The sequence below is a fragment of the Corapipo altera genome, unplaced genomic scaffold, assembly GCF_003945725.1.
Source record: "Corapipo altera isolate COAL_440 unplaced genomic scaffold, ASM394572v1 45, whole genome shotgun sequence".
Classification (NCBI taxonomy): Eukaryota; Metazoa; Chordata; class Aves; order Passeriformes; family Pipridae; genus Corapipo; species Corapipo altera.
In genome coordinates, this window is record NW_020884877.1 from 7185425 (window position 1) to 7200890 (window position 15466).

Genomic DNA, 15466 nt, shown 5'->3' on the forward strand with positions numbered 1-15466 from the left:
TTTTCCCATAAACACCTGCTCAGACCTTGCATTTATACAAAATATTAACACTGGGGAAAAATTAGACTGATTTATTTTAAACAGACTAAACAACTCGAAACAGGACAAAGTACAGTAATTTCTAACTAGTTTAGAGCAATTGTTTAATTGTTTCATATATGTAAAAACAAGAAATTGGCACCAACATATCCGTAATTTTTTCATTAACACAAGTGCATTAAAAACAATGGTATGGAAATGCACAAAGGCATTTCAGTTAAGGCTTCTACAGATATTGCACGTTCTATAATTAAACATCTATTTCATAAACTCATTCTAAAACTTTCCGAGAAACTAAACAAAAAAGCTCAGTTAGACTCATATTCCACTGTGAGGCTTAATGGAATGAAAAATATCTTGTACTATAGATAATTAGTCATCAAACTGTTTATCATGCTTTTTATATGGCAACCTCAAACCTCATTAATTTAAATATGGGTATATTCAGATCCTCCCCAAAAGATACACTGGAAAGGCAAGACTGGATTGAAATGCTGATCACATTAAATTCATTAATCCAATCCATGCTCAACCATCTAAACAAACTACTGTATTTCACAATGACAATGAATCTGGCTCTTGGCTAGCATCGCTCTGTCCAAGGGATACTTGGAAGGCCAATTCCTAATATTAATGTCAGAAATCAAGCAATGATGTTATCCAAGTTTTTCCTGTACTGACGTGATGCCTTAGCACCCTTTTGCCTGATTTTGCCCATATTTTATGGGCAAAATTCTATTTCTTACCATACCAAGATGACAGAAGTGTCATGCAGCAAAGAGAAGCCATTATTAATCCCATCTTCAGGAGGCCAGTGATTCTGTAACTCAAACACACCACATCAGGAGGAAGTGTGGTGCCAACCTACACGAGAACACTTTGTGCCTCATCCTCCATCTCCTACAGCCAAATCATGACAAGAACATCCAGTGCACGACTGAGGGATAGCACACCCTGAATCTCTCCATCTTAATGTACCAGCCATAATTTCGCTCTACAGTTTTGCAAAACTACACACACAAGAGCCATAACAATTTACAAAAGCGTTAAGGGCTCCTTCCCATAACAAACTGAGTGCCCCAGAACACAGCCAACGGCTGTGGAACATCTTTTAATTCTTGCAGAACTCTTTTCCCTCACTGCCAGGATCATCACACAGCATTTAAATGATGTCATGAACACTGAACTTTTAACTTAAATTTGCTGGATGGACATACGAGAACTCAAGCCCTCGACAGGGCAGCAACGGCCCCAGTTATTCATGTTCCCATGTTTGTTTTGAAGCAACTCAGGTAACAGTAAAGAAAGTTAGCACTGAAAGCACAGAAAGCTCTTTGACATTTCAAGTCTTTCATCTGGCTACTCTTAACTTCACTACTATAAAAAGTTCAGTAATTCCCCAGAGAACTTTGACAACTGCACCCCCTTTATAACCACCCGTAGACATATATTAAATCAAATAATGCAGAATCAGTATGCATTAAATAACATATACAAACAGTTTTTGGGCTTTAGGTGATACTTTCTTGATAAATGGTTTTCAAACTAGCTGTTGTCTGTGTCTACTAAGGAGACTGTTTCATCCTTCAATATGTATTTATACATATCTGCAATGCTTTCATTTTGCCATTTTAATATAAAAGAAAAACAATGTTGGCTATCATCATCAAAACCCACCAACTGCCACTATTACTACTACATCACTGCACAGAAGGTGGGCTGCTGCAGAGTTTTTAGTTTGCTTTAATAATCATTTTCTTGTAATTTTAGGAAGAAGTTTCCCATTCCATCCTAACACAAAACAACAATCTGGGGGGAAATCAATCTCCATCAAAATAGGCAGAACATTTTCAACACCTGTGAAGTTCAAGTTTCTTTAGCAAGAGCAGTGAATAAACTGTTGTTCTTGCCATGCAAGATAAGGAAAAATCAGAACACTCTTCTTGTGAATGGCTTTGTAATAGTTATGCATCCTGACTGCTGAGAAATTAGAGGCCATGGATGTATCCTGTTGGCAACACAAAACAACTGTTTGATTAGAAGATGTATTTAGGTGTTTTCATTAACTGACCAAACTGTTGCGACATTAAAGCTTCTTTTTCTTGTCTCTAATCAACCTGAAAGAACTTGTTATCATCAAGATCTTTGTCAAGAGAACTAAAAAAAGATAAAAAAAAGTGTCCTCTTTTAGGGATTATTAAACAAAATCCCTGTCAATTCAATCCTTTATTCTAGTAAATACTTTTTATGACTCCCAAATGCAGATTATTTTATGTTTACCAACTTGGTGGATTTTATGTTTCCTAAGTCTTGTTTTGTTATCATCTTCTCTTCCTTAGACTACTTTTGTCTTATGACTTGTTTCAATCTCTAGAGGATATTTAACCAAGTCAGATAAGCTAACTGCTGTCAGCATTAGTAATAAAAGCAGGTTGTTGGAGAGTGTTACAACCATCAAAAAAGCTCTGAACACCTGATCTTCTGCAACCCTCTAGTGTCTTTGGCTATGTAGGTAGCAATATTTACAAAATAAACCTTGACTTTTTGCACTAGGAATAATCTGCTTTGTAAAATAAAAAGCAAAAGTATAAAAGTTTTCAATCACGTTTGGAAACTGTAACATACATAAAAAGATCAACATTAAATATATACAATACAAAAATACATTTTTTTTCTTTATGAAAATTATAATACATAGCTATAATACACAACATGTTGTGCCATCAGTCACAGCTACAGTAGTTGCAGGTTCTTGTTCCACACTTATGGCTGGACTCTGGGTATGACATCTCCCTGGGGAAATTCCTCAATTTCAGCATGAAACATCAATTCTAAATGAGAAAAAAAATAAATTCATTTTCTTTGAAAACTTTCACCTGAATACAATTCCATTACTCCTGAAAAGCACCCTGGGATTCCCCCAAGCCTCCTGTTTTTTGTCTCTATCATATCATTAACGACTCAGCAATGGCAAAGGCCACCACTGTCCTTAGAAAACTACTGCTGCCCCCCAAAATTAACAGGACTGGCGACAATGTTAGCAGGTGATCACATGTAGTACCACCCTGCATTCAACCTGGACACTGAAACAGAACTCTGAAGTACACTGAGGGATTGTTTTGAGAGTGTCAGACTTAGGAAGGAAGATTTCTGTTTAGAGACTCGTTCACGTACAGATGTATCTGCTCCGTGTTTCGGTGTTAAGCCAGAACCTGGCTCAGAAAGCATCATGCATGAATGACACTGCTCACAGCTGTATCATCCTCACAGCTCAGCCACGGCAAACAGCCCAAGGCCAGCAGTGAAGAGCTCCTGGTGGAGAAACTGGCTGGGCAAACTAAGCAGCTGATGAAGTAGCCCCTGTGGAGCTCTGTGCTGCTGAGGGTTCTCTTACATCTCTGCACTCCACACGTGTGCTTTGTCTTGCTACCTGCACATTCTTTGGATAGACCAGGCTGTGTTTGCCAACATCTGTCAACATGGTAAAGTTACACGGCCTGTACATGCAGCAATGTGGTTTATCCCCTCAAGTTTGAGATTCACATATTTTTGCTACCCCATCCTTAGCAAACTAGACTTTCTCTACTGTTTGGGTAAGTCCTAATGAATTTCTCTCTAGAAATTTCTGAAGCACTTTTCCAATCTTACTAGGCACATGTAAACATCAGAAAAGTTCATCAAAACTTCAGTAAAATTCTGCCACTGGACTGTTTGAATAAGTATTATTTGAAAAACGGGTTTAAAATACAATTTAAACATCTATTATAAATTTTACCATCAAGGACTGTAAAGGCTGCCACTTAGTTATTCATGTTTTCTTAACTCATTGAGTTATTAGAAATAAGCACAGTAATCTGGGACAGCTGAAATACAGACACCTGAACATTAAAATTCTAAAGCAATTTCAGGAAGCATGTTCAGTCTTCAGCTTCCCAAAAACAAATCTGTGTTTTAATTCATGGTTCTAGGGATACCTTATCACTTCTAAGTCAAAACTTGGGATTTTTATGAACAGCATACCTTCAAGTCACAGGCTGCATGCACTTGACAGGAAAGCTAAGTTATGATACACCTTTAGGATCCCAGTTGGAACACAAAAGGAAGAAGGCCTAGTCTCTAGCAAAGCTTCTCCTGTGAAAAGAACTTGCTTGCCCCTTCCTGCAGCCTGGACCAACACAAGTAGCCCTCTTTTGAAGTCCTGTTCTGCAAGCACCAATCTGACTTTTCAAAGCTTGGGAGTTCCCAAAACTACTGCAGTGTTCTACTGGAAATAATACTGAGCTTCAAACGCATTAAGCATTTGCAAAAGGAACGTTAATAACATTAGGGAATTTTCTAAAACACAAGTAGAATACATTTCAAATATTTAAAATACTGTTAAACTTATTTTTCCCTTCAATGAAAAAGAGACGTGCTCTCATGTTTCAAAATTCGTGTTGCTTCAGACATGACAAATAAGGCTTTTCTTTCCTTTTTAAATGAATGTTTATCCTTTATAAAACCAAACACAGACACCAGCATCCTAAGAAGCATTTGCTGTGGAAGGTTGCTAGGGGGTGCTTGTTTTCATTCAGTCACAAAATTTGTCAGGACTAGTCTTGAACACCAAATGCAGAGCACTTGGTTCAGCAGATAAAAGCTTGAATAAACAAGCTTTATTATAAAACAAGCTTTATTATAAACAATTTTTTCTATTAATGTTTCCTACCTTCACTGTGGTCTAGCTCTGGTCGGTAAGACAAGAAGATCCAACTTGTCCCAACTAGAACAGACACTACTAGATTCACCACAACCCATGAATGAACAATTTCTTCCTCTGTACCTGCAGTCCTGGGAAAAACACATCAACCCATCAGTCAGCTCACTGGTACACAGAGGTTATAGCAATAATTTCAACAGAGTATCATCAAAACAAGCTTGCTAAGCCAGATGTGAAAACAGAACTACTTGTACCATCATGATGGTCTTGCATTGCAAAGAGAATGATTACCAAAGACAGGGACTTAGCTAAGAAACCCCAATATCTCACAGAGAATGTCCACTGGTAGAGTTCAACAGCAAATTCCTTTTCTTGGCCAAGAGACAGAAAATAAAAATCAAAATGCATGGTCAAATTTTACTGTGGTGAAAGGCAACATAAAATATCATCAGTCCATCTTACTTTCAAGCACTTCCTCATGAGTCAGCAAGGCAAGTGGACAGCAAGTTACTAAAGTCTGTTGGGAAGCCAATGCAAGGACCTGTATAGAGATGCTGTGGGGTGGATGAGACGGGGCTTTAAGACTGTATGATTCAGCTTAGATGGTTAACTGACACTTTTCTTACTGTCATAACAGTAGCAGGCTGTGGTTTTGCTACTAGAATCTAGGCTTTTTAATAAACAACTCAACAAACATTTATAGAAGCCCTAAAACGCCAAAACTAACTGCCCAAACCACGAAATTTTCACATAAATGCTTCTGTTCTACTTCTCTGTTCTGCTTCTGGTCTAGTTTAAAAACCCATGCTGCTAGAATTTGAGTCCATTAATATCTACTTCAGAAAGTAACAGCTTTGGATGGGATTGCCTAACAGGAAACAATGCTTTAGGTTTAAGTGTCACCTGTGTCTGCTAAGCTGAGGCATCCTGTGACAGACCATCTCCTTCAAAAACAGTGTTGACTCTCTACAGAATGTCAAGCCCTTGAACCCAAAAGGGCTACCTCAGTAGGGTCCCATTCTCAAGCTAAAGAGATTCTTATGGTTCCTGCCAGATGACATTTCCAGCATCATTCCAACAGGCTCTTGTTTGAGGTATAATGGATTGGCAACCAACATGACCAATCCCATCCCTGAGTTTTTATTTTTCAGTGAAATTACCAAAGGTTCAGGACAAGCTCAAACAAAGGCAGGTTTAGTAATGAAATAGTTCATCAATACTTTCTTATTTATATTGTATGACCTCTTCCATCCACTAGTTTGACTAAGGTTCTTAAGGGAGCTACATCATAATTTACAGAAGTGGTTTCTTAAGTTTCCTACCAGATACTGCCGTTTTCCGAAGGTGGTGTGTAGAGGTTGATTCTGTCACATGTCATCTGCTGGCTTAAGGATAAGATAAGGGCAGCAAAGTACACTGGAAGAAATGGAATTAGTAGCATCAGATATAAACTCCCAAAACGCTGTCTCATCATGACATGGTACTAATCACTACATATTCTTTCACTCCACTGCCTCCCTAAATTCATTCTCTCTTCTTCAACATTTCTGACCCATCAAAGTCTGGTTTCTGCATTTCTGCAATTCATCAGCTGCATCAAACGTGGCATCTTGTTATTCAGTTTTTTTGTTAGATTTGTGTTCTGTATTCAGAAGTGGGAAAGAACTATCTCACTTAACAGCCCCACTAATGCTACTACTGCAAATGCTTTAAAAAAATATGTAACAAAGTGTTCACAGCCTTTGGTATTTTCAACTACTAAGTCACTTCTTCTAAAGTAGAAAATTACCAGGAAGGGCGATTTCACTAAAAACAGCACATAGGAGTTTTCCATTTACCATATTTTCTGGACAACTTCCTATCCACTTCAAAATACTTACAGAAAGAGGCTACTGCTGCTGGGTCTAGGGTAAGAAAGCCCCTCACTGCAACTGAGGCTTTTGCCAAATCAGTCCTGATAACAAAACCAAGAGTCATTAACACAGCCCAGTAAGACAATGCTATTGTTCTTCTAGCAGTATTCTTTTACCTTAAGCAAGGTATTTTTTTCTGCCTCTGTTACAGTGCCTTAATACACAACTATATCCCACACACTTGGCAATGGCCCTCATTATGCCAAATCCAAGAAAGACTGAAACAAACAGTACCAGTTTGTTGAAGCAGGGTCCAAGCAATGGACAGAAATGAGTAAGAAAGGTCTGGATGCACAAGTACACCCTTTCTCTGTATAGCCAGCCATGTGTAAAATCATTCTTAAAGTATATCACATTGAATCATCAAGAGCAGATCCAAATATGCTACAGAAAGGAACATAGTGTACCCAAATTACACACACCTTTCAAATACAAATATATTTTACCTGTCAAAGGCTGAGACTGTACTGATAGACAGCAACAAATAGAACAAACTTTGAGCTGGGTATGCTATTGGTTTATACTGTTCAAGCAGGTTAGAAACTGTGGAAAGCTCATGTCCTGCCAAAATGTAGATAACAACGATGTTCCATACAGCATACCCAGCAAGGAAGCCATGGGTAAAGAGTCCCATCACCCTGAAAGGAGGAAAGAACATTAGATCACTTTTAATATCTTGAATTAGCAAAGACCTTTAGATCGATAGAAAATCCATCTGTTCGACCCTGCTTTTCAGAGCCTTTCAGAAATTGTTTCTAAATGCTTTTCCTGATCTAGTTTTAAAAATTCTAGGCAACAAGACTTCTGCATCCTCCCTTAACAGACTGCCCCAGAACCTGAGCACTTAAAGAAGACAAAGATGTTTTGCCTTTGCTTCATTACTGCTTCAGGAACCAAACACTTTCACTTGCTGCCTGTAGCTTTCCAAAAGCACTGCCCTTTACACTCACACAGTGGTCTCAAACTTGTCCCCAAGGCAGTCTTTTCATTATCTTCCTCGCTAAGGAAAACCTTGAAAAGGAAGCACAGCTCACAGATAATATACACAAGAGAATAAAATGGTTGTCATCTTCCCATCCTGTATCTCAACACGACCACATATTAAAAAAAATACATTACTTTTTTGCTATTGTGTGCAAACTTATTCCCCTAGTCCAATTTCACTCCTCCCTCTTTTTCACCTACCAGGATTTTTCTTTGAGAACTACCTGAATTCAAGTATTTTTATTCTGGTGATACACCTGATGGGTCAGTCTTATTTTCTAATTTTTTTTGGTAGGTCTCTAATATTTTGGTTATCAGATCAGTCTCTTTCTATTCAGATTTTGTCTGAATCTTTGCAATATTACTTTCTTAGTTATTCTTTTTATAACCATATTTTGCATGTGATGTCTAAACTAGAAATACATATTCTTGACAATAAATACCAAAACCGAGAAGAGTGATAAACTTTCTATCTTTTGCATCCTGAACCACCATTTATTAGGAATATCCAAAAGAAATAAAGATACATCTGAATGGTAGAGAAAAGGCACACTCCAACACTGATTTCTGCTTATTTACATCAGAACATTTATCTTTCACCTGAAACTTCGGTGCACTGAGAGGGCAACATCTCTGGTAGTCCATGAAGCCTTGACATCCAGAAGTACATTAATATTTTCAGTGGTTTTAATCAATTCTGCACGGTCAGCTGCCTGAAAACGCCCTGAAAGGATGAGAAAATTAGTTTCAGAGAGTACTGTTACCTTTCATCATCATCTCTGCATTAAAAAGCTGTAAGCCTCAGAAGTTCCATCAGAAAATCTCTCCTGCCCCACCTCCTGCCCTCTGTCAGTGCACACTGATACCAGGATGCCTCTGTCAGAGTGATGCATCCTGGTGGTCAGGCTAAGACCTGAATGTGCAAAGAATGTGCAAAGCACTTTGGGAAATTACTCAGTGTACAAAAAAAAAAAAAACCTGGTACAAAAAAAACCCCCAAACCCCAAACCAACAGAAAACCCCAAACATCCATCATAAAACTGCCACTGGAAAGACTTTTTATAAATAATAATTTCTTCTCAAGGTACTGTGGCAGTATTAAGTCAAATGAGCTCAGCTGGGTCCTTTGAAACAGTCTTTTTCACACACACCATGGAATGCAAACATTCAACCAAATATGCCAGCACAGCAACACTAGCATTCAATGTTGAAAAATTATCATGTATATTTATTTCCATATAATTTTTGTTTGGGACAACTTTACAGTATTTGGATTTTAAATACAATAGTGCTTCCTCTAATTGCAAGAATGCCCTTAAGTTACTGAAATCACAAGACGAACTTACGATTTTTCTCAACAAACACTTTGCTAACAGGCTGGCTAATTCCAGTGGGAGCAGCAAACACGGGCTGCTGATCTGGGCTCTTTCTGTGCTCATCTTCAATGATGTCTTCCTCCTCCACTTCCAGCTCATTGGGACTCTGCATTTCGGCCGGCCGAGCTTTCCTGTCAGCACAGAGCATACAGTGGGTCAAAGAAAGAACAGGAGGTAACATGGAAAACCTAAAGGCTCCTGTGAACATTTAACCTGTCTAACTTGACTGATAAGAACTGACCAGGTTACTGACCTGTATAATATTATCCCATTTACAATTTTAAGGACTGAAGTTCTCATGGAGTTAATTAACTAAAAACATAAAGCTAATCCCATGTCAAAAGATTAACAGTTAGAACATATGGGAACAATTGGGGAAAAAACATGCTAACTCTCATAACATTAAGAAGATAGTAAAAATGAAAGAAAGTGGTTACACATCCTAATTTTTTCACATATGTGACTGATCTATTAGGCTCATGAAAATGTATTCAGAACTGTAATGCATCCAGGTATGCACAGAACAAACAGGTGAAGAAAGTTCGATCTTAACCCTGGAAAGAACTGCACACAGGCTGAATGGTATCAGGCTTGATGAGCTTCAAGATCTTATGTTTTTGTAATGTGACAATATAAAATACTACTCAGCCACAGCTCCTGTCACAGGTGTCCCAAATGAAGAGCTATACTAGTATTGTCTCACTTTGTTCTTTTTCTCTGTTTGCGGACCACTGTTTCTTCAGCTTCAGGGACATCCATGCCATTTCCATTCTGAAATAGGGATGCAACATTTTGCTGGGTAAAAGAGGTCTCAGAATCTGAAGATTTAAAAAAAAAAAAAACAAAACACCACAACATGAAAGTTTCAGAGCTTTCATAAAAATGGAAATACATTCACTCAAATACATAAGTAGTTGTTATTATATAAACAGAGTCGCAAAAAAGTTATGATCTTCTGAGCTTTGAATGATGTAAAGTATCTGTTTTATCACTCCCAAAACTGTACTACAGTTGTTTTCATGGAGGTTTGTACCCTATGGAATCTGACATCAGAAACTGAAACTCTAAGCTGCCCGTTCACTCAGAGATTACTTTCAGGTGTTTTAAGTACAAAAGGCCATGAAATGTTTTAAGCCAAAATACATGTTGGCCAGTCCCATTTCTGCGTTACCACGTTCTATTGGGTGCTCTTTCCACCTTGTTTCACATACCAGCAGGTACTTTCTTCTTCTTGCGTTTCCTCTGCGGAGGGACATCCTGGTGCTCGGGAGTGAGGGGCTCACTGCTCTCAGACTGCCGCCGGACCGCGGCGTGGACGATGCCATCTGAAAACCACGGGAGAAGATCCAGCAGCCTTAACTCAGAGCCAGCGAGAAACAGGCAAGAAAAAGCTGCCTTTTACCACGCTGTGCAAATTCTGTATTTGCCCAGCTGAGCAACAACTGAGGTGCAAATGCACTGGCTAGGAAAACAGTTGGGAATCAAATGCCACAAGAAGGAACACACAAGGGTGATGGCTAACAATCCTCCTTTCACCCTAACAGTTTCATGCTTAGGAGGAAATTAAGTATCCAATTTCCATTTGGGCATACAGCAGAAGCCTGACTGAAAGAAATCCACCATAGGAAAGAACTATACCTCTGTATTTCTCCTTTCTCCTTGCAAGGGGCAAGTAAAAATTAACAGTTTCTTACAAAGTGATCCACGCAGATCTGTGCTAAGGCAAAATAGCATCAAATCAAAGGGAAATTTAAATGCTAAACATACTCCACAAGAATAAAGGGAGGAGCAGAAAAACAACACTAAAGGACGTTTACTCCAGTGTGAGAGAGGAGCTATTATACTTCAGAGGAACTACATTTCCATGAGAGGTTAATATGAATTCATCAAATATTCTAGCACCAGTAGCATCAATTTGCATGATCAGAAGAAGAAAGACATGACCAGAAGCAGAAAGTTATTGTTCCATTTTACATCACATCTGGTTTTTTATAGCTCTTCCAAAGACTGCCATCTTTATGATAAGAACTGAATCCATCTGTTTCTACTTCAAGCACAGGTTTACCCACCTTTTGTAAAGTTTTACTGTGCTAAAAAGCAAAATTAACCAGCAGAGTAACAGCAAAAGCCAAGGTGTACTTTGCATCATCATTCAGCTCACTGAAAACAACAGTAAACAAAACTTAATCCTTGGAAAATCCTGCTACCAACAGCTCTACTTGTTGCATTTAAAGGTCTTTCAGTGAGGCCTCATTGTACACTTTTAAATAAAAGCAGTTTACTCATCAAACTTTCATATGGACCCAAGTCAACTGGTTACAGAAATCCACTAGATTCTGTTAACATGTTCTGCTTTATCAAAACAGATCAGACTCATAATCTTGCTTAAAACAATATGTTTGTTCTGCAGATTTGCTTCTTGTAAAAATACAAAGCTCTGACACTAGTCATCCTTTACACTCTTAACTAACTCTCCAATGGTAATGTAATGATTAACTTTTGACTTTATTTGGCCAAGGACTCAAATTGAGCCAAATTGTTAAACGAGTTTTATCTTAGTTCATTCAAAAATTCGAGCTCTTAACACATTAAGCATAAGCATCTTACAGCTGGAAATTACTATTTAATGAAGCATGCAAAAAATTTATAAAGGAAAAAAATAGCAGGAATAAAAGAACAGTTTTCAGTCTTGGTAGGACCTTACCTAATGGAGTCTTTCCTTTGGGTTTTCTTTTTTTGGGACGACTGAGTGGAATTTCATCTGCACAACATAAAACAGAAGTATGGGTGCACAGCAAGGAGAAAACTCCATTTTCTTTTTTTAGCAGCCATTTTATTGCAAGTTAAGAAATAGGTTCTTTTTTATAAATTATGACATCTTTCACATTCTATAGGTAAGATGATAATTCACCAGTTCACACAAGGAGGAGGAGTAGAGAAGATGAGAGGAAAACAGGATAAGGAAAACTGTCTTATGTGTGGCAGAGGCTAAACACACACATGCAACCTGTATTAGGTGAAAAAGCCAAATACTCTCAATAATGCTCTGAAAAATGAACTTATTGTTTAAAGCACAGTGGCAGCATTTCAGTTACCTTGACAGAAACAGTAAACAATAAAGAGAACAAAGAAAACTACAGCTCTAGCAATGGCAGCACAGGTATCCATGCAGTTTAAACAATCAGCCTGCATCCAGGAAAAGTATAAGGCTCTATCTTTAAAGAGAGAATGTGTGATATCAAAACGAACTATCAATGTTTATAATTCTCCTTAATAACTCACCTTGGCTTCCACTTCACATTTAAGGAGAAAAGGTGTTGCCATGCAGTGTAAAAGGAACAAAGATGAGAAGAAAGTTAATTTTGAATGAATTACAGTTCACGGCAGTGAAACTCCCAGTGCTGCTTCTGTGATTCCTTCCCTTATCCCCACTCCTCTTTCTGAGCAGTTGTTACAACAGGGTTAAGGGTAGGAAGCACTCATCAAGACTCAACACTTTGTTGGTGACTAGGCACAGTTTCTTGATTGGCTGGCTGGGGATCAGATTAAAAGCTTTAATCACCTGGCTAATTAAAACTTGTCTTACTGCCTGATATGTAACAAACCAACAAAAGTTATAAAACGTTTGAGCCCATACATTACTAAAAAGACACTCTATGTCATCAATCATAAACATCACATTTACTTTCAGGTACTTTGAAAGAATTCTAAAGTACTGTGTCATAACAACTCTACTTCCACATTGAAAAAAAAGCCCAATTTTTTACCTATGCTACATTGAATTAGTAGACACCTATATCCCTATTCAAGAATATCTAGTCCAATGCCAGAAATTCCTGTTCTGAAGGATCTGTGATTCAAATAAACAAAAGAACATGTAACAAAACAAACAGGGAAGTGAGAAGAGATTGAAAAACACATCAGTTCCACTATAGTAGACATTAAAACTGTGATATCTATCTGAAACTTTTTAAAGGATTTATCTCTCAGTATTAAAACTGAAGTAATAGACTAAAATTTCTCAGTTTCAAAATGCTTTGCATTCCTTGTAAAGTGTTCTGGGACAAAAATTAGAAAGAGAAGCAATTATTTTTAAAACTGTTATGACTACTCATATGTTTAATAAACTTATTCCTCTTAATGTCATTACTTTTAAAATCACTGCAGTGCAGCACCACAATCAGTTCCACAGAATGCACTGATTTTACCTTGGCACTGGAGGAAGGGCACGAGGCGGGCACTGAAAGACAAGAGAGAGACAAAAGTCAACTTCTATCAGCATAAAACCACCTCTCAGAAAACAGCTGTTTCCAGGTGTGGTCAGAACACACGAGGTATGTTTTGCTTCATATGCCCCCTAAATGGCTACACACTCCTGATGGAGATGTTAAAGAAAAGCAATAGCTAAGAGATGCTGGAATAATATGTCTTTACCAGAGTTCTGATGGGCACTGCATTAGGGACGTGTACCCAACATCTGTGTGCGAGGCACAGCTTGCATTTCAACTTCATTTGGATAATTTTCACTTTTCATGTAAGGTACTGCTTTCATTAGAAAGCTTGTCAGTCAATCTGTTTAAATATCAGAGTACTGCAATAATTTATGCATTCAATATACTTGTATAGTATACAGCATGAGCTGATAGAGTATTTTCTATTAATGAGGGTGTAAATTCAGAACAATAGTAAAGTCAGTAAAAGGAAATAAGCTCAGTTATGAAAATATCTTTAAATATTATAAAATACTATATTTCATTTTTTATTAATTTTCATATTTACTAGCAGGTCAACCACAACTAAAATCTAAAAATATCTCCTGATAATAATCCGAAACTGAGCTTGTACCTTTCTCTCATCTAGAAAAAGGCAGTTAACTTTCAGATTTTGTATTACACAACTATATTGAAAGAGTATACACAAATAAGTATTTCCCATGCTCAAAAAATTCAGCTGATATCAGAAATAAAAAGGGCTGTAAGACTGGTAAGACTCAAACTTACCACTTGCTTCTTTCCCATATCATTTGAAGCTGCTCCCTGAAAGAGGCACTGTGAACTGGTCTATGCTCCCTAACGCTGCTCACATTGAACCTCAGCTAATTCTGAACTAAAAATAAACTTCAGGCAGCCAGGATTAGCTGAACATGAACCCTCCTGGCCCTGGGTTAGGACCCAGCACTACTCCCGTTTGAAACAAGGGCAGTTTGTTCTGTGGCACCGAATGTTATTTGCACAAAAAAACCTGGTTAACTCCACTTGCTGGTCCAGGTTCCTGTAAACAAGTTTGACTTTGGTTTGTTTACCCAAAGCAAATGAGATGCCTTGTGCAAGGAAGGGTTTGTGGGATTAGGCCTCAAATCTCTCACTTGGATTTTGGCCATGCTGAGGACTGACAGCAAGTGTCATTTATACAGGTAGGGAACTGCACACCCTAAGTGGCCCCCAGGACTGGTCACACCATACAGCTGTGTGAGAAAAATATTGGTAAAGGTCAGAGCTCATTACTTTTACTGTTTCCAACATTCCTGTAGCAGGAAATACTAAATGTTTATGATACTTGATATTTTAAAAAACTAAGAGCTAAAAAATCCGTAAAAACAAACCAACCAACCAAAACCACAAACCTTCTATACAGCACTCACCACATGTGCAGCAGTATCTGTATTCTGTAGTACCTACTTTATTACTTTCTATAAAACAACTGAAAAGTGAATTGATTTGTTATCATTTATTCCTTGCAACAAAGGGAACCACATGCAAGCAGGCAGTGGTGAATACTCATCTGTTCCATCTGTATGACAGACAACTCTGCCATACAGATACCAGCTTTGGTCCATTTGCCGGTTCGCAGAGTCTGAAGTAACTCACTCCAAGCGTGAGTTTGGGGACAGAGACATTTTGTTACTGCCAGAAGAGCTGCTGAATGCTCTAAGGTAGCCATAGCGCCCCTGAAGGGAACAGATGCTCTCAGACCAGCAGCCGCTGCCTCAGTCCAACCCTGTGTTTGCCCAGTGAGCCAGGCCACAAGACGCTGGGGCACACCTGGAAACTCAGGGCGGGAAAACCGAGCTACCCAACCCCGCTGGTGTCCATTCCAGGATGCAGAGCAGAAAGGGTTTAAAAGCCCTCGGTGTTTAAAAACACTTAACCAGCCTTTACAGATTTAAAGCTCTGCAGATTATCTTCTGAGAGATTTATATGAAAATACGAAAACAAGGATGAAACGCTTGCTTGCCACCGCAGCAGAGGTGGCAGAAACGTGCCACGCTGCATCCGGCGACATCCCCCGTCCGCCTCCCCAGCGGAGCGGGGATGCAGGACCGCGCTCCCGGGGCTCTCCGCTCTCGCGTCCCGCTTCCTCTCCGTCTCCCGGCAGCAGCTGCTGCCACCGAGGGCTCCGCGACATCCCTTCACCCACAGCGCCCGGCGGGACAAGCTCCCGCCTCCCGGCCTCCG

The 15466-nt window shown here is 38.8% G+C and overlaps 1 protein-coding gene across 3 annotated transcripts; it reads right to left on the reverse strand.

Annotated features, from left to right (window-relative positions):
- Positions 1-56: 56 nt before the first annotated feature.
- Positions 57-15377, reverse strand: TMEM237 (transmembrane protein 237). Of its 3 annotated transcripts, XM_027636726.1 has the most exons (13): positions 14012-15377; positions 13220-13251; positions 12294-12304; positions 11716-11772; positions 10223-10336; positions 9715-9829; positions 8982-9142; positions 8236-8359; positions 7098-7289; positions 6619-6692; positions 6061-6154; positions 4748-4869; positions 57-2870 (listed from the first exon to the last, which is right to left on the reverse strand). In XM_027636726.1, the coding sequence occupies exons 1-13, from the start codon at positions 14027-14029 to the stop codon at positions 2803-2805; spliced, it is 1182 nt and encodes a 393-aa protein (XP_027492527.1). In that variant the 5' UTR covers positions 14030-15377; the 3' UTR covers positions 57-2802. The 3 variants fall into 3 exon arrangements, with proteins under 3 accessions (XP_027492527.1, XP_027492526.1, XP_027492528.1); XM_027636725.1 differs by lacking the exon at positions 14012-15377 and having other exon boundaries at positions 13220-13315; XM_027636727.1 differs by lacking the exon at positions 14012-15377 and having other exon boundaries at positions 9715-9782.
- Positions 15378-15466: the final 89 nt, after the last annotated feature.

Excerpts from the sequence above, each read along its gene's own strand:
- TMEM237 (XM_027636725.1), bottom strand. The coding sequence starts at position 13,293 with ATGCTGATAGAAGTTGACTTTTGTCTCTCTCTTGTCTTTCAGTGCCCG. Across the intron at positions 9,143-9,714 it reads AAACAGAGAAAAAGAACAAA|GAAAGCTCGGCCGGCCGAAA; the intron begins GTGAGACAATAC and ends CTGTGCTGACAG. Across the intron at positions 6,693-7,097 it reads ACAGTCTCAGCCTTTGACAG|GACTGATTTGGCAAAAGCCT; the intron begins GTAAAATATATT and ends TTTTGTTATCAG.